Below are 20,546 nucleotides of genomic sequence, written 5' to 3' on the forward strand. Positions count from 1 at the left end.
TGGAGTGATAGCATAGTGATAGCATAGATCACTTGTCATACATGCAGACAACCTAGGTTTGATCCCCGGAATCTGGTATGGTCCCTCGAGCACAATGAGGAATAATTTCTGAGTACATAACCAGGAGCAAACTGTGAGCACCTTTGCCAGGTGTGACTTGAAAACAAAACAAAATAAAACAAATAAACAAAAACAAAGAAAAAGACCAACAAATGAAAACTCACACATGTTCTTACAGTTTACCACCCGTGTGAACTTGGATAAACTACACAGATCCATCCTAAATCCTTTCCATGGTTTATCTGAGGATGATGATTAATTCTGTTAGAAACATTCAAAGTATAAAGAAACACTATTAAGCACACTAAGGATAAGGCACCCAGTACAGGGAAATTGATCAACTGGACCTTAGATTTATTCCTGTCTTCTGAGTCTCCAAATATTAGGCTATTAAAGATTATATAAATTATATAAAAAGATGGGTGCAGGGAGCCTGGAGCAATAGTATAGTGGGTAGGGTTCTTGTCTTGCATTTCTCCTCATATTCTACCTGTGAAAGCTTTATTAACCTGTTTGTCCCTAAGTTTCTTGAGAAGTAAGATGCAAAATAATGATAATTTCCACATCATTGGTTTTGAAGATAAAATTATTGGAACTATCTATGGAAATTGACCTAGTTTATATGCTTCATAAAAGTTACCTTTTATTATCTGCTTCATTCATGATTTTTTCCATGGGTCACTAATGTATTTTATATGTGATTTTTATGATTATTCTACCTTCTATCACATGAATGTGATTGCAACATAAATAATTTACCTAATTTATTCTACCTTCTATCACATGAATGTGATTGCAACATAAATAATTTACTACAAAATTGGATTAATATTTTCTGCAAAGAATAAATAGTCATTAGAAAAATTAGAAAATCTATTACTTATAGGCTAGTAACTCTATTGAACACAGATCTTCTGTCTGAAGAATACTGATTGCTTCATTAGAGTCTATGGCTCTACCCATCAACTTAAAATTAGCTTAAATTTCAGTATGGTTTGCATTTTTAATAAGGCATTTGTGGTCTATAAAATGTATTAATATCCTAAAACATCAAAATACAGTTACTTAGTATGAAACAATTATCCTATGCAACACGACCATTAACAGATTTCTTATTCACGCATTTTCTAAGTGTTCTCCTAGCTGAGAATGATATTTATTACTTGCTGTATTGTCATGCCATTAATTCATACTTTTTGTAAATATTTTCTTCTCCAGAAAAACTACATAGAATTATCAACAAAATAGCATTTTTCTTTAGGTTGAGTAAGAGCTTGTTTTTAGTACTCTGACTACTGAATGGATTAGACAAGAATTTAAAAGAGAGCTTAATTTTTATCACTTGATATAATAAAAACCAATAACTATACTATGCATAAAATGTCGGCCATTTTAAAAACAGAGATTTTCTTAAAACATGCTGTAATCAAAAGCCAATAATCATAAAATAGCAAAAGGCAATAATTTTTCCCACCGACTGTGTTTCAAGTATACCTCCAACCATAAAGCCACATTTATATAGCCATTTATTAACAAAACTACATATTTAAAGTAAAATAATGAGCCATTGTTAATGAAGAATAAAAATTGTTAATGAAAGAAATTCCCACAGGAGAAGCTGAAACTCAGAACTCTGGGAGTGCGCTCATCTCTCAGCAGTGAAACTCTTACACTGTATTAGGCTTAAAGGTCTCTGGACGCTTAGTGTCTTAGAATCAAAAACAAAGTAAAAACCTAGACATGAATTTAAAAAAAAAATCAGTACACTTATGCCAAGTCAGGCATTATTATTTCTCTCTCCACTTTTCTTTTAAGGAACTTTGACTATTTTGACACTTACATTGACTATTTCCTATTAATAGGAAAAGACAAGGATGGGAGTAGTGATTGGTCCTATTCATCTGGTCAATTATTCTTGTGCACAAAGGTACATGGAAAATGTTCATGTGCCTTTCTAATTTTAATTCTGTCCCTTTCTAATTTTATGGAATTTTAAAATCTAGTGGGTTTTGAGCCCCAGTACTATCAGGTGTGGTCCCTGGTACCCAAGTAGTTCCTCATCCTCAGGATTCCCTGACTTAAACTAATTAAAACTTAAAACTTAAGCTAATTAAAAATAAGTCCATTTTTTGTAGTGAACAGGGCTAGATACAGAATTTAGAACTATAGCTGTGGAGAAATCTTCAATCCGTTGTAATAGCCCTCTATCCAGGGCTTCCCCTATAACATGCATTAATATCCAAGGGAAAGGACTAGCTTCTGAATATGAGGACCTATGGAAATATAGGCTTGCTTGAGACATGTATTTTCCCCCATTTCTCTTCCATCTGGCTGTTCTCCATCAGAAACATTCTTAAATCTTCTCAGACCTGCAGACATGCAGGCACCTGTCAGCATACCTGTACACAGACTTGGCACTTATAAACATCACTGCTACAGACCATTAATTTTTTTAAATATTTCTATGCCAATTCAGGAGTGTGGATCATCAGCTGAAGATCATGGTGTACTGAATAAGTTATCTGACGAATAAAGAAGACGCTTGAGTTTTGTGAGCTGATTTGAGCCTAGGAAGGGGTCCTGGAAACATAAAACCAGCTAGTCTGAAGGTCAGAGCTTGGAACTGGTATATACAGTGGAGGTTGGTTTTGGGAGGCTCAGCCCTTAACTTCAGGCACCTGATTGGGAATCAAAGATGAATAATTTTCACCAGGAAAATCGAGGGATGGATATTTTCAGAATCTCTGAAGTTTTGGGGGGCAGGGAAGCAGGCTTTTAAGCATGAGCCTGAGCTATGGAAGAAATAGCTTGAAATTCAGGGCACATGAGCTATGTAAGTTATGTTTACTGGTCTGCAATTATCTGTATGAAATGATTTATTACAGTCATCTCTCTTGCATTTGGATACAGTAACGTGCCAACTTTGAGATAAGAGAATAATTTTAATCTCCAGCTGTGAAGACTTAGAAAGCTACATCTGTGTGAGAAAGGAAATCATATTGCTCTCTTTCTGAGTGATATAAAGAAATTTGTCCATTTGATCTGTAAATTCATAAAATACACTTGATGGAGCTTCTTCAAACAGGTGACTAGGTCATGGTGCTTAAGAAATATAATCGTGTGACTAATTAAGAATATTTTTAGACAGCATTGTCTTTTCAAGCATGAGATTGTGTCAACCTAGACCCTGGTTTATATTCCTGACATTGAATATGTTCCCCTGCGTACCATCAGGAAGCTTTCCTGAGCATGAAAGCCAATAAAAGGCCCAAGGCACCACTGGATATGACCCAGACCCACCCCCATTTCTATCACAAAGAGGAATACCTTCTTTCCCTTGATCCTTTACTCTGAAATTTCTACATATTTTTTTTTTATTTAGTGTGGACTCATTTGAAAGCACTTAACTGTAAGGAGGTGTTCCGTATTATCTAATTTTCACTTTAATCACCAAGAGACTAGCTTAAGCACAAAAGTCTTTTTTGTTTGTTTGTTTTGGGGCCACACCCCTTACTCCCTCTTTCCCTCTCTCCCTTCCATCCTCCCTCCTTTCCTTCTCCCCCTCTTAGTTCTTTTGTTGAATATTTAGGCTACATCTGCTAATGCTCAGGGCTATGCTTCTGTACTCAGGAGTGATCCCTGGTAGTGCTTGGAGGATTATATAAAATACCAGGGATCAAACCAGAGTTGGCTGCATGCAAAGCAAGCATCTTACCTCATGTTTATTGCTCCAGTCTAAGAACTCGTCTTTCTTCCCAAATGTGACCTCCAAAGTCCAATGACACAAAGACAAACAACTCATCTTTTAAAATGTCTTAGAAAAATGGCTATATGACTGAGTCTCTCTGTTCTAGTTTGAATTACATGACTATCTCTAAAACAGGAAGTTAAAAAAATCCACCCAGGTGTACATCACATGAACCTTGGAACAACATGGACAGTGTGAGCAAAGCCTTGTTCCCCTAGGTCAAAGTCAAATGGCTGTAACCAGAAATTGAAGATAATGAAACCCGAGAAGAAAGAAGCCACAATGACAATACACCCTCCCTTCTAAAGTCTGTTATTATGTATTGCAACCACTGAACCTCAGTTTCTAGTGATTCCGTTCTTGAAAAGTCCTGTGTTTAAATCCTGTACTGTCAAATACATAACATAACTCACAATTTATACTGAAAAAATGTCAGCATTCTTTCAAGCTATTGTTAAGATTATTTTTGATGTGTAGAAAATATTTTATCGTGGGTTTTGAACCTGTTTTTGTCTTTAATCCTGATGGTGGTAGTAATTAATGGTGGTAGTAGTAGAAGTAATAGACATTCCCAACTCTAAGAAATTTATAATGATCTTTCTTTTAATATTTTCATTTGATATTTATATCTTCTCTACTTGACATCTCTGACCACTCTAGGAATTATTATTTTTAAATCCTGTGTTTAGAGTGTACTCCTATATAAATGAGTTTTTTATAGTAAACATCTACATTTTGATAGATGTAATTCTTTTTATTGAGATTCTCTGGTTTACAATACTATAGTTATAATATATAAGTATGTGTTCTGTTGAATCTAATTTTACTCCATAAACTGTCTGTTAGTCATACATTCTAGCTCCAGAGCACATATTTGCTCTCATTCCCTTCGAAGTGATAACTTTGCTAATATTTGACCAAGTTAGTCTACACTAACATTACTTCTGTTTTCTAAACTATCTTAAAATATTATCTTTTATTTTCTATGTTGTAAGACTTGCATTTAAATTATCCTTTTGCTGTTGTTTATAGACTTTATCCATGTGTTGAAGAAGTATTTTGGAATGTACCTTTGTGCCAGTTGTCAGTGGTTCTAAGTTAACTGAATTGAGGGCTAATTCAGGAGTCAACTCTCTCTCAGGAGTTGAGAATTCTGGGAAAGTTAAAGAAGAAATATCCATATATAGTAAGTGATATATATTTCAGGACCAGAGTTAGTAAGACTTCAACCTAATCCATGTTTATTCCCAAAGAAAGAAGAGATGAAAGAATAGGAAAAAGGGAAGTGTAAGATGGGAAACAGCAGCTTGATCAGAGGTTATAGTCTGTCTTAGCCTTGTAATTCCAGTTAGACCAAGTAAATGAACCAGGATAAGTGTTCTGGAGAGTAATTCTGAGTATGTACATTCTAGATATGAGACTGGAAAAGATGCAGTTTCTTATATGCTTGCATATATGGAATTTGTAGAACTTTCTATTTAGAGGAATAGTCAGCACTACTGAACTAACAATTACAAGCCATTGAATACCATGATCAGGGCTATGTTTTTGGAAGATTTCTCTGGCAAATACGAAGAGACTAAGCTGAGGAAAAAAGAAAAACTGTTTTTAGTGTTTCAGGTGAGGTAAGGATAATAGTGGCCTAGATACTTTTGGAAATTTTAGATGGATAATGTGGATGCATCTTATACAGTGCACTTACATAAAGTACACTTCTGAATGTGAACTTTGTGGAAGTTCTTTGAGGTACTTAGTTTTGTTTTATTATTTTACATAAATTATTTCTTTCTAATATTGGTATTATTTTAAATCTTTTTAAAATGTAAACACTATGATTGGGCATCCCATTAGTAATAAAATTTCAGGCACACTGTGTTTTGACTCCATACCAACCACTGTGTCATATCTCTCCATCAATATCTCATGGTCCACATCAACTCTTCCAATGCACTCCCCTTGGAAAACATTGTTTTACACTTATTATAGTTTGGGTGACAGGTTCACAATAGTGTTAATGCTTTTGGTTTTATTTGGTATATGTTTAAAGATATAACACTAATATTTCTATAAACTGAATAGTGAAATCAACAAGCACGTTTTCTTTCTAATTTTTCTCTGAATAGGAATGGGGTGGGAAAATATATTAATAAACCAAAATTTTATTTTCAGCAGTGCTTGTCCCCAGTCAGACACATTTCTCCTCTAAGAAGGCCTCATCTCTATTGTGCTGAAAAGGTGGGTCATTTCTCAGTGGAGATGTGTCCAGGTACTGTTGAACACATGATGGAGAATCTAGGGCACTCCAGAGAAGGGAACTTTATTTAGAGAATTCCTGAAAGAGAGGAAAGGAATACAAGTAAAAAACTTTTGTGTTCTTTAACTCAACAGTATATTTAGACAATCAGTGGATATATTAAGGAAGAGAAAGCATCTCTTTCAAAATAGTTTGTGCTCATTTTTAAAAAATTCTGGAGTATGTTAAAGTTGTAAGGAAACGTTTCATGCCAAAAAATTGAAGTTGGAACCAAATAAGATGAAGGGCAATAATCAAGTGGGAAAGGAGCATGCTTAAACAAAATGAGGCTATACTTAAAATATAGTCCTTTCCTTTGTACCAGTTTATGAAAATGTTCCAATCCACATATTATTTCTTTTTATAACATAGAATGGATATTAGCATCTATGGATGACAGTCATAGGGAAGCATATTTCTTATAACTGTCATCAGCAGTTCCATTCCATCTTTGCCAGGTAGAGATTTTTGTTATTGCAAGTATCCAAGCAGAATTTAGGTTACCATCTGTCAGGGATTTGAGAGAAAAAGTTGAAATCAGGAAATAAAATCATCATAACCCCACTGACTATGTTTTCATCCATATCTTTTAGTCCAAATTATAAATATACATATTTTATGCTATATTTTCTTTTATTTGTTTTTGGTTTGGGTTCACACCTAGCTGTGCTAAGGGTTTACTCCTGACTTTGAGGAATCACTTCTGGTGCTCAGGGATCGTATAGGGTGCCAAGCAAGGCGAGTCTCTTACTGTTGTACTCTCTCAGGCTTCTTAATCTGCATCTTAAATTACAATCATTTTAACTTTCTGTCTCAGTGTTCTAATTATTCACTCAAGTATCCAGGGGCTACTTCTAGCTCTGCTCTGGGAGTGAAAAGAGGGAACAAACTCTCTTGGGGGAACCATGTGGTGCTGGGAATAGAACCTGCACAAGAAAGGAAAGTGTCTTTAAAGTTCTGTACTATATCTCGGGCCCTATTTTAATGTGTTTAATGATATATTTTTAATATTTTAAAATTTTTATTGGTAGACCATACCTGATGTTCAGGGCTTACTCCTGACTATGTAAGACAAGTGCCTTACTCTCTTTACTGTTTCCAGCCTTCATAAAATTTAAAGTTGTATGATTCATTTATCCAAAACTATTAGGAGAGAAGCATAACTATGCATTAAGTCAGCTATTATCTCGCAGGAATATTATACTAAACAAGAGAAAGAGAAGTCTTATCTTCTTGGTTTGAGATAGCTTGAGCACTAGAATTAAGAATCAAACAAATAACAGCATAAAATGATGTATAAATGGAAGAAAGATTGAGAATAATGTTTGCTATAATGTTAATTACTGATCAAAATGTTTTCTGCACAAAAGTTAAATTCTTTAAGTTCGGATACAATCTGCTTTGTGGAACCAAGGGAAGAGAGAAACACTAGCAACATGGTCTTCATTGGTCTTTTGTAGAAGCCATTTAATTTTGTTTCTAAACTACTTAAACTAAGACAATTCCAAAATCAAGAAGTTTTCTACACTTCCAAAACCGACATATTTTTCTAAATTTCTAAAATCAAGACACATTCTGAAACAAGGCACTTTAAGCCATTTTCAAGGAAGAGTAGAGTTATTATAAAAATAAAAAGCCCTTGAAAACTGAGTCCATAAATTATCCTTATTTAATACTTCATAATTTATAGGTTACCAAAAATTTGGTTTAAAGGTATTGATTGATTGATTAATTAGATAATGTATTTCTGTATTTAAATGTGTATATTTATTTTTATATATTTTATTTGTTCTTATATATTTTAAGCAATATATAAGAGACATTTACTGTTGATTTAAAGCCTTTAGCTTAGTAGGCATTGAGAATGTTTCCCCATCATTTTAGTATGCAAACAAGAGTGACAATTTTACATTCACTATCAAACTGCAAACTTGTCTGCATTTATTCATCAATAAAAGTCACACTTCTAAAATAGTATAGAGTAAACTAACAGTCCGAGTTGATACTTCTATATTTATAATCCTAATATGTCATTTACTTCAAAGTCATGCTTGTGACTTCAGTCTTGTGCTACAGATTTTTTAATCATTCAAATGCTCTTTTGAAAAGCATGAAGAAAAATAGAAAGAAAAAAAAGTATGTATTTAAGTTTGGTGATGAGAAAAATATTAGCTTTCTTACTAAGAGAGCTTTATTCAAGTGTGCCAATAAGAACTCTCAGTACCAAGCGGCTTCAGTCTGACAAGAATTGTGTAATATAGGCATCACTCTATAGTTTACAGAGAATGTGGAACACCTCTTGTTGGGGGCTGCAAAGAAAATTCAAAATTTATCACTGAATTCCCAATTCTATCATGATCTGTGAACTTTAGAAATGGATGTCAAATAAATATGGCCACCTCTGTGGCATTAGATTATACCAGCTTCTGAAATCTGCCAACCATTGGAACTGTTTCTCCCTCATTTAACAGAGACCAATGAAGTAGTTTCCTTTCTAGGAGGCAGCTTTTCTCTCTGTAGCTTTTTTCTTAGAGATGTGAGTTCTCTTCATTTTAGGAGTTTGTCATTCCTCCGGTTCATAGAATGGAGGGAGAGCCACTGTTGTCTAAAAGTGAAACATTATATAATCTTACATTATATGCCTTCAAAAATATTAAGTAGATAAAGGGTATGTGAAGTCCCAGACTTGGCCTTTCAAAATGTAATAATTATAAAGCTATGTATGTGTGTATGCACACATATGCATGTTCTTTTGCATCACAGTCTAATGTAAGATAATATCTTGAATTTGTAGTATTGCGAGCACTGCTTTAAAAACTTTCTAAAGTGTGGGGAATGTGGCTCAATAGCAGAGCACTTTTGGCATGTGAAGGAACTGGCTATCAACACCACCTTCTCCCCACATAAAACAAAAAAAAAATTCTAGGGAAAATATCAGTATTTCTATTGTTAATTTGGATATTGGCATTTTAATTTAATTTTTGTTTGTAACTTTTATGGACTTATTTTTAATGATCTTTTCAAAAAATAGCAAACTCCAGAGAAGACAGTTTCTGAGAGACAAGCTATACAAGATCAGGGTGAGCTTTAAGTACAATTTTGCCCAACTAGTGATTGTCAAGTGCTAATTCTTCACTAACCCAAGCAACCATGGTCTTCCAAAAGAAGGGGTTGCCACAGAAATGCTGGATCTATAGTGCATTTGATGGAGATTAGAAATATTCAATGCAAATAGAAGCAGTGGCAATGTCCTAGACCCAACATTACTTTGGTCTGAGATTTTTAAAATTAGCTTTGCCTCCAAAAGTGAACATATGTATTTGTGTTTTATCTTAGCACATCAGATATTCTCTTAGAAGCATTGACTAAGCATATTCTCTTTGCTCCAGCCTGGTTCTGCAAATTGCCCTTCTTCTCAGCTTCTTTAAGCTTGTCACAAGTATGAAAGCGGTGATATGTTCTCAATTTTAAATATCCTTTCTTTTTAGTACTCTCAGATCCTTCAGAAAGAATGAGCCTGTGTCATGCTGAGCAGAACAAAAATAAGCATCTGAAATGTTGAAAAAAGGTCTTCATTGCACTCCCTGTGTCTCTGTGTTTCCTCATCTTTTCAATAGTTCTTATAAAAAATCATTACTCTCAGCTGATAAAAACTTAGATAAGCTATCCTCTATGTAGATCCCAACAAAAATGCATGTATAAGTTAAGATACATTTATTTAAATGACACAGAATGTTATGTAATGCATTGTAATTAGCCTTAAAAAATGTTCCAAATATATATATATATAAGTTGTTTATTTTCTTATGCCCAAAATCTCTGGCAAAACTGTTGTTTGTAACTGGCAGGTTAATGGACCATTATAGAAAACTCCATAGGAATCAAAGAAACACAAGAAGCCTCTTGTAAATGAGTTTATTTTGAAGAGCTTAATAATACTCAATAGTATGGCTACCATTTGGTAGGTTGAAAAAGTATGATATTATGCAGCCGTCAGGAGAAATGAAGTCATGAAATTTTCCTGTATATAGTTGTACATGGAATTTATTGTGCTGAGTGAAGTAAGTCAGAGAGAGAGAGAAAGATGCAGAATGGTCTCACTCATATATGGGTTTTAAGAAAAATGAAAGACATTCTTGCAATAATTTTCAGAGACAAAAGAGAGGAGGGCTGAAAGTTATAGCTCACTTCATGAAGTTCATCACAAAGAGTGATGAGTGCAGTTAGAGAAATAACTATACTGAGAACTATCATAACAATGTGAATGAATGAGGGAAATGGAAAGCCTGTCTAGAGTACAGGCGGGGGTGGGGTGGGGAAGAGGGAGATTTGGGATATTGATGATGGGAACATTGCACTGGTTATCGGGGGTGTTCTTTACATGACTGAAACCCAACCACAATCATGTTTGTAATCAAGGTGTTTAAGTAAAATATTATTTAAAAGAAGAGAGAGAAAATATCCAAGGCAGAGGGTTCAACCCCAGTTCTGTCTGAAACTCTGGGAATGACTTTTAAAACACACACATTTGTGGCTGGAGAGAGAGAGCACAATGGTAGGGCGTAAAAAAATAGAAAAGAAAAGAAAAAGTATGATTTTAAATGGCTATTTAGTAGAACATTTGTTCTTAAAACTTAATGATATCAGATTCAAAGATCACTGTTGAGAGGACTAGCAAATATACCTTATCTGATAAAAGCATCTTTTATCATTCAATGAATTTGGTAGATTTGAAATTGGAGTTGTGATCTGTATGGTTGCTTCTTTTATTTAAGGTATAGTTACAAGTGTAGCATAGATATGTTGCCTCAGGAAATTCATGAGTACAGTTTTCAATGGAGGTATATCTCTGTCTATGAAAATGTTTGCTCATCTATCATCTATCTATCTATCTATCTATCTATCTATCTATCTATCTATCTATCTATCTATCTATCTATCTATCTATCTATCTATCTATCTATCTATCTACCTATCTTTCATCTTTGTCCTAAGTTAATTTCTTTCATTCAGTTTTGTGAACTCAGTCTCAGTGGCCTGCAACAACAGAACATATCATCTTGGTGCTAGGGCATTGTTCCCAGTGTTCCCTAGGGAAGGTAGCCGTGCCTCCTGGACTTAAATCTGTACCAAACATATGCCCCAACCCCACAAAGGTCTGTTATCTCTAGTTTTCGAACTCTTGGGAAATTAAACATTTGTATCTTTTTAAAAAGATTTTGTATTGAAGGAAAGTCATTATCTACAATTTTTCCTTAGTTTGAAGCATGACATATGTCTCATTTGGTATTTTGTATATAAATTGCTGCCACCATTTTACAACAATGACTCTCAAAGTTTTTCACCTTTGAACAAGCTCTAGTCTGTGCACCTTATAGGAGTTGAAATCACTGTTTTGTGCATAGGTCTATTGACTGCTAGTTAAGCTTCTGAGTTTCTCTTCAGGATGCTTGTATTCAAAATAAATTATTTCTGGGGGCCGGCGCGGTAAGGCATTTCACGTGGCCAACACAGGACAAACACCGGTTCAAATCCCGGCATCCCATAGATTTCCCCCGAGCCCGCCAGGTGCGACTTCTGAACACAGAGCCTGAGTGCCACCAGGTGTGACCCAAAACCCAATCCCCTAAATAAATAAATAAATAAATAAATAAATAAATAAATAAATAAATAAATAAATTCTTCATAACTGTGATATTTTTGCTTTATAAAAGAAGGAAGTTTAATCAAAAACTGAATGTTAGGACATAGTCTATTTCATTATTCCTTTGAACAAAAGTTCCAAGCCATTAAAAAGGGATAATAAGTAAGTTTATTTAGGACCAGAGTGATAGATAGTAAGGTGCTTGCCTTGCACTCAGTAGAGCACGGTTTGATCCGCAACACAAACTATATGGTCCGTTGAGCACCACCAAGGGTGACCTCCAAGCACGTAACCTGGAGTAAGTTCTATTCACTACCAAAATAAATAAATAAATAAATAAATAAATAAATAAATAAATAAATAAATAAAAATAAGTTTTTTGTTTTTCAAATTATTATATGGGGTGCATGCTTCTAATTATTTAGAAACTGAAATTACTCAGTGTAGTGAAACTTCATAACCTTTCCTTTATAATAGCTACTACATTTCTAGTTTGAACTCAATAAGTTCACAAAACATGCTCTTCCACTTAGTTGTTGTCATTGTGTATCTGGGTGACACACAGAATTGGAGCTTGCATTGTTCATTGAACTTGCAGCTTCATGGAAGCACTCTACCACTGAACCATATATATCAAGACTCACTAAAATCAAATATATATTTTTTGATTGTGAAATTATTTTTTAAAAATTTTTCAAAAGCAATGAGCAGGAAGCTCCTGGATGACCGCCTATTGATTCTAAGCAAACTGGGCCCAGTGGTGCAAATCACGTGTCTAAGAATGTGGTGCTGCTTATACCCTTTGTGGTGAGATGACCACGGTTGCCTGGACAGTGCTCAAGGAATTCCAGGACTATACCTAACATTGTGCAGGACAGGACATCATGTGGTGCTAGAGATTGAGTCAGGGTTGGCAACAGCAAAACCTGTGCTTTAGTGCCTGCACTGTTTCTCTAGTCCTGACAAAATACCAAATTCTTTATGATTTACTTTAAGGGTTTACTAATAATTAGGGGGAGCATTCTGATGTTGCCACCTTGAATGACTCTATTATTTGCCCTGACAAAACATCAACCTCCTTAAAATTTACTCTAAGGAAACAAACAAATAAAAAATAAACAAATAAAAGGGCCTGGAGAAATAGCATGGAGGTAGTGCATTTGCCTTGCATGCAGAAGGACATTGGTTCGAATCCTGCCATTCCATACGGTCCCCGGAGCCTGCCAGGAGTAATTTCTGAGTGTGGATCCTAGAGTAACCCCTGAGCCCTGCCGGGTGTGACCCAAAAACCAAAACAAAGTAACAAAAAAATTACTCTCAGGATTTAATAACCACTACTGCCATTCTGATGAAAGAAATTCTGGAAATAATAAAACTGTTCTTTATCTGCATCTATGTCTTACATATTACCTTGATGGGCATAATTTTCCAGTTGAATTCCTTCTGAGTCAGTGCATTACCATCTATGGGGAGGGGCTATAATTTTTCTGGTTATTTGGGACTTCACATGAGGTTTACATTCTGCCAAAGCCAAATGGTTTTGGTCATTCTGTAGGATTAGAGGGGATTTAAAACATTTTATGTGTGAAATTGGGTCTATACATGTGTAATTAGGAGCACTTTCATGTATGAAAATAGCTTCAGTTTTGGTATTTATGGATCAGCATTTGAATTTCTCTCCTTGCCCCCAAGAAATAATTTGTGTCTTCCCAAATGAAGTTATGTATCTTTGATGTAATAAATGACTGAACAGGCAGATTAACCGAAATGACAAACATAGAGATACTTTCCCCTCCTTTTGTGGTAGGAGGTGTAAGAAAGTGGTGCTGTTGGGAAATAGTGAGTCAGAATAAAACTGGTTCTGAGGTAGCTGTTCCAGAAACAGCTCAATATAGAACTAAGAATTGAACTTAGAAAATTATTAACTGGCTGATTAAAGGCACATTTCTGGATTTCAAATGTGTGACCTAGAGGTGGGAATAATGAGAAAAATGACAATAGAGCAAACCTTTGAAGAGCCCTTTCTTTGAGCCAGATATTCTACTCATGAAGTTATTTTCTAACAAGAGCTATTTTTTTCCTTCATTTTCTAGAGCATAGCATACATCTCAGGGAAGTTAGGTAATGGACCAGAATCTCATAGCTGCTAGAAAATGATAAATCTGGAACATCACCCTTTGGGCATTGCTATGATTAATGAGATAAAGCATATGAAAGTATTTATCTAGGGTCAATGTTAATGTTAGTTGTTAAAATCATGGACAGAATAATTAGGTGACAAAATACTAGAAAGCACTTCGTGTCCTGTTTTGAAGGATCCTCCCAGGGTTGTTTTTGGGGGTTCTGGCAGCCTCACTCATGACAATATTCCCAACTAGTCCAGTAGTTCAATGCTCAGGCCTGAGAACAGAGTGATGTAATGGCCTTGCAGTGCTGTGAACTACCAAGGCTTCCACACCACCAGTGAACTGAGGTGATTCTCTCTCTCTCTTGCTCTCTCTCTATCTCTTACTCTCACAGACACATACATGCAAATATATAGGTAGTTTCAAGTTTATTTCAAATATTTCAAATAATGTACATAAAATATGTTTCAATATTGATTTTCTCAAAACTAACCAATGCCCACGTTGAGAGTAGTATTTGTTTCAGTAAGAAATACAAATAACTATTTGCTCCTGCAGGATCTTAATGCCATCCTTAGAACTGATCCATGGATCTTTGAGTTGACATATCTGTAAATACTTGCAGATTGGACTAAGGAAAATAGTGGAAAATGCATTGCTCTGACTGTATATGTTTTATTTTCACTTACAAGAATATAGTCACTTATAAACTTGAATATCCCTCGGGTGATCCTAACTAAGGCTCTTATACTCTGGATGTATCTTAGCAATTCGTCAGATTCTACCATGTGCTTCTCTCAAAATGCTGCAGTTGAACTTCTGGTGTATGACTTCCGTTAAGTGAGAACTTCTATTAATATATTTTATTACATTCTAGTGTAGGAGGTTGAATATGTGGAACTGTTACCATGACCTGTAATTGAATTAGAAATTTGTAGAATCAGATGGGGAAGACAGAGCATTATTAAAACTGTGAATGTGGAACAGGATTTATGGGAATATTTGCATTTTCTCCGAGTTATTTTTTTTTTATTTTAGACACATAAACATGGCTTTTAAGAAACCTTCATCTGAGTTTTAGGGACTTTGCTAGTAGAATGAGTCTTGCTGAAAAACTAAATGAAATACCTTTAACTCTGGGGGAGTTTGAAACATGTGGAAAGGAGTAAAATTGAAACTCAAGTCTCAACTGCCAGGAAGTGAAGTTAACCATTTTCTTCAGAAATTCTGGAACAGTGCTTGGTAAGAAAAATAAAGAATCAAAGTTTGTGGGGCCGGAACGGTGGCACAAGCTGTAGAGCGTTTGCCTACTTTGGTTCGATTCACACACACACACACACACACACACACACACACACACACACACACACACACACACACACACCCGTGTCCCATATGATTCCCCCAAGTGATTTCTGAGTGCCTAGCCAGGAGTAACCCCTGAGCATCACTGGGTGTGCCACCCCAAAAAATAACAAACAAACAAAAAATAAGAATCAAAATTTAAAACCCTTGCATGAGGCATGAAATAGAAAAAGCTTAAATGTGTCCATGAATAAAAATATTCGTGAAGGATAGGTGATATTAATGGCTGGATGTTGGGATGGTTCTTGACTTCAAAGAACATGGTAGAGTTTAGTAGGGAGATTACACTGGCCTCCAAATAAACAACAGGAGCTGGGGGTTCAACAGTGCATAAGGTGTTCTTAAGAGGCTCAAATCTTGACCATGGCAGAGGCTGGAGTTATTAATCAATAAAGGCTTAATTATGAACTTCACTATAAGAGGCCAATTATTTAAAGTTCTTGTTTGATTACAGATAAATTCTCTTGATCAATACAAAGGAAATGTGTGTTTGTTAATAACAAACACAAAGTCCAGGGTTTCTTGTATGTAGTAACATCTTGCCTATGATGAACTCTAAGATATGCCCAGAATAAAGATAATTCTCAGAAATAGTTTAACAAAGAAATTTTGAGTTTGTTACAAAGACAATTTAAATTCACAACATATAACAAAAATAATAATTAAGAAAACTTTGAGAATCCTTTATCTCACCATAGATACCTCTTCTTTTCTAGATAACGTCATGTGTCATTTAAAAATAAATAAAATGACAATTGATCTGACAACATAATCATCAGTGTCTTCCTTTACAAGTGTTTCCATAACATATAACATACGCTCTCACAATATTATCATTTACTTAGCTTCCCGCAAAAATGTAATTAATATGGCCAACCACAAGCTAACCTGACAACTAATCTTCAGCTGTATTTTCTCTCTTATATCCTAATATTACCAATGAATATAAAAGTAGATTTATGTTGCAATTGGGATTATAACCAAAACTTTTATTTTATTTTCAGGAATTGGAAATCATTAAATGTGTTGGTAAATCATAGCATAAATTGTCTATTCTATTTGTGACATATGAAAATTAGATGTAGCTGGTCCTTTCTCTATTTCCTAGTTATATAATTCATAAGTATTGCAGGTTATTTTTAATCTAAATCAAACTATAGTGTTGCAGTATAATCCAGTGTTCTAACTAAACTAATAGTTTGAAATCACTTTCATCTAAAATTATTTGATACATTTTTAGAGTAGTAACATTTTTGTTAGAATAAATTTTGACTATCATTTTCAATAAGAAGGCTATCTGTATTGATTTCTGAATATGATTAAATATCTGTGAAACACTGAGAAATTTTTTCAATGGTGACTATACTGTTTTATTGAAATACTTTTATTTTTGTATCAGTATCTCTTTAGTTACATATATGTATATATATGAACATATATATATGTTCAGTTTGGGGGCCACACCGGCCAGATTTCATGGCTTACTCTTGCCTCTTTACTCAAGAATCACTCCAGCAGTGCTCAGGGGATCATATGTAGGTGCCAGGGATTGAACCTGGATTGGTGGCCTACAAGGCAAGCACCCTGCCCAGTGCACTGTATTTCTGGTCCTCTTTAGCCATTTTTTAAATTGCTAGCCAAATTGGGCTTCATAGATCAAGCAATGAATAGAAATATCTCAGAGGGCTTCCTAAGGAATGAAATATATATCTTTGTGTATGATTTTGTTACTTGTGGAACCTATGCCAGGGAGACCAATGCACTCACGAGAGTACTCAGAGGTCACATGATATTAAAAAATGAACCCAGATCCAAACTGAGTATCACTTTAGCTTTAAAGTTTGTGTCTTAGCCTGACAAAGTAAAAATATATGCAGAAATACAGCCAACATACCTTACTGGGCATCTGTTCATTTATTCACTATATGTGCCCTAAGACTGTGTAAGATTCTTGGATTATAGTGAAGATTAATACAATAATGCCCTCAAGTAAGTCATTGCGAATTGTAATTATCCTTTTCAAATGAATATTTAGTATTTCATTTAATCATTAAATGAGGGTGATAGAGCAATCACAGTGAGCCTACAGGGATAAAACATGTCACAATATATATGTAAATGCCTTATTCATAATGTATAACTTTTTTCAGTTTACAAATTGAACTGGAGTGATACATTAATTCTTAGAATAATCTATAGACTGGGGCTGATAGATTGTACAGGAAGAAGCTAAGGTGCTTCCTTTCCATGCAGCTAATTAAGGCTCATATCCTCAGAAACTTACTCATATGGTCCCCAGAGGATGGTCAGGAGTGACCCCTGAACATAGAGGTAGGATTAAGCCCTGAGCAAAGTCAGTATGGCCTCAAAACAAAGAAATGTTACTGTGTTGAATATATATTTTAAAAACACCATTTAGAGTTAATGGACTTGAAAAAATAATGTATTCTAGAAATGATGGAGAAATGCATAATCTGGATTTCAAGTCCAGTCAGTCTTACATTTTCTCAAAAACTAGAGCCTCACTTGCTAGTCCTTTATCTTGAAATTCAAAGTCTCATGAAATACTGAGCTTCATCGGGTGTGACCAAACACCCTCCCCCAATGTGTAAATTATCATTTACCTATGAGTGGAGTAGAATCTGTTTTTAGAGAATGACTGTATATCTATTTACTTATGAGTACTGAAGTTTGTCTAACCCCCAGGTTTATTTGCATACGTGATAACCATTTTTTTCTTCTCACATTTTTAGGATTACACCTTGACAATGTACTTTCAGCAAGCCTGGAGAGATAAGAGACTGTCCTATAATGTAATACCTTTAAACTTGACTTTGGACAATAGAGTAGCAGATCAGCTCTGGGTGCCTGACACCTACTTCCTGAACGATAAGAAGTCATTTGTGCATGGAGTGACCGTCAAGAATCGCATGATCCGCCTGCATCCAGATGGGACTGTCCTTTATGGCCTCAGGTCTGTAGCATTGAAATCTTCTGTCTAGAAGAAATATGAGAATTTAGGGTAGCAGGTTTACAAAGAGAGAGACATACTTAGCTGAGTTTTTCCTAAATTATCTTCTAATATCAGCTGCTGATTCTAAAACTGCTTTCCTTAAGGCCTAGAGATAATGTCAACTAGTTGAGAGGGTTTTCACTGAATGTGTATGTATGTGTGTGCATATATATTCATATATATGTGTATGCATATATTTAAATATATGCATATGTTCTTATTTGAATACCACCATGCAGTATGTCATCATATGTTCCTTACCAGGCTTGGTCCCTGGAGGATGAGAAGGCTTTATGTGGTTGCTATCACCTCACAGACCAATAAGACTTAAAAAAAATATTTCATATTTGTTAATAATGGGTTCATACTGTGATATAGGTACCTATGTATCAGGAAAAAAATTCTGGCACTGATTTTTGGGTAAAAATTAATTATAAAAGAAAACACTTTATTTTTTCAAAGATTTTTGTTTGTTTTCAAAGTAATGCTTAGTCTCTTGAGAGAGAAAAGGTACCCTTCTTACTCCTGCAATCTTCAAATAAAAATAATTCCTGTGCATTATAAGACAAAGAATGTTAAAGTCTATGCTGCTTCTGATCTTTTCTGCTTTACGTAACTATGACTACCTAAATATAATGATGAAGACAACCATAGTTCTGTTCTTTCATTAAACACTTGTTAAGTCAGACATCAAACTAAATGCTATTTTGCTTTATTTTAGTCAAACCTTACATCCTCTTAAGTTAGAAGCTTTAAAATCAGAGTTTGAGCAGGTAGGGCATTTGCCTTGCACATGGCCAACCTGAGTTCCATCCCCGGTACCCCATATGGTTCCCAGAACTTGATATGAATGATTCCTGTGCATAGAACCAGGAGTAAATGCTGACCACCACTGGATGTAGTGCCTACAACCCCCCACCCCCAAAATTTGAAACAAGAACTGTTAGGTCTATATTTTTCAATGAGGAAATCTTCAGCTTACCTGAGGTCACCAGGACAATAAACTATAAAGTTGGGATCTGAATCCTATTCCAGATTCAGAGTCAGAGCTCTTGGTATTTTAGTTTTTAAAAAGAGTTTTGCTTCCTCATACCCCAAGCTTAAATACGTAGTGTCTGACTAGAAAATAATGATATCCTTAAATATAGATTCTCACTTTCACTCCTGGTTTATAACTAAGTTACATAAAGTTGATCATAAAATTAGATACCACATGCCTTTTGCTCTGAGTAAGGACAATAAACGATAGCCCCTTCCATCTTATATGTTAGAAAAAATAAAAGACAAAATTATAATATTACAATATATAAGAAAACCTTAATTGTCAATTAGTAACATGTTTTACTATAACAGTATATTAAATTTTACTATATTAATATAGTTCATTTATATTTATATATAAATATACAATATATCCATTTATTTTATTTGTTTATTTAATTTACTTATTGCGTATATATACTATGTGTGTAATTCTAATATTAAATTAGAATCTAAATATAAAATGGACTGTAGATTTAAGTATTTAAAATTTATGGTAACATTACTAAACTTTTTATTAAACTCATTAATCATTTCAAATTCCATTATGAAATTATACATTTTATTGTTAAATCTATAGAAAATATAGGGGCCGGAGAGATAGCATGGAGGTAAGGCGTTTGCCTTTCATGCAGAAGGTCATCGGTTCAAATCCCGGCGTCCCATATGGTCCCCTGTGCCTGCCAGGAGCAATTTCTGAGCATGAAGCCAGGAGTAACCCCTGAGCACTGCCGGGTGTGACCCAAAAACCACAAAAAAAAAAAAGAAAATATAGTTGTTATATTGCCCAAAGATAACATTATCTCTATGTTCTTTTATTTTCTTCTAGCTAGTTTTCTAGTTAAAAAGCATATTAGTGATATTCCTAAAAGTAAATGCATATGCCTGTCATGTGGGTTTTTCCCAGTTCTGGTAGTTCTTGAGTACCACCACACAAGGCAGTGCCAAGTGTTCTTTTCTTTCAAAAAATTTTAAAATAGCATATTGACAGTTTTCATAATTTTGTATTATTCTTACTATTTTGTGATCTTATTTTCCTTAACTATGTCTTTTATAAACATTCGTAAGTTATAAAAATGTTATGCTATAATTTTTAATAGGACATACAAGGGATATTTCTTCATCCCAGGAGGGGTATGATTTATGATTTTGGAATAAGACAAAGTATGTGGCAATAAAATGCAGGAGTGTATGTAAAAGTTACTTAAATATTTTAGTGACAAACAGACAAAGCTATTTGTCATATAGCTTATACT

At 34.5% G+C, this 20,546-nt stretch overlaps 2 protein-coding genes across 3 annotated transcripts in view; one reads left to right on the forward strand and one right to left on the reverse strand.

Moving 5' to 3' along the window:
- GABRA1 (gamma-aminobutyric acid type A receptor subunit alpha1) overlaps positions 1-20,546 on the reverse strand; it is a 1,147,113-nt gene that overhangs the window by 386,266 nt on the left and 740,301 nt on the right. The window lies entirely within an intron of this gene.
- Positions 1-20,546, forward strand: part of GABRB2 (gamma-aminobutyric acid type A receptor subunit beta2) — a 209,791-nt gene that overhangs the window by 55,910 nt on the left and 133,335 nt on the right. For both annotated transcript variants that reach the window (XM_049776062.1, XM_049776063.1), the window contains exon 4: positions 17,990-18,210. In XM_049776062.1, coding sequence (XP_049632019.1) covers positions 17,990-18,210 — 221 coding nt within the window. The remainder of the gene's footprint in view (positions 1-17,989; positions 18,211-20,546) is intronic.

This window comes from Suncus etruscus, chromosome 6 (assembly GCF_024139225.1).
Source record: "Suncus etruscus isolate mSunEtr1 chromosome 6, mSunEtr1.pri.cur, whole genome shotgun sequence".
Taxonomy (NCBI): domain Eukaryota; kingdom Metazoa; phylum Chordata; class Mammalia; order Eulipotyphla; family Soricidae; genus Suncus; species Suncus etruscus.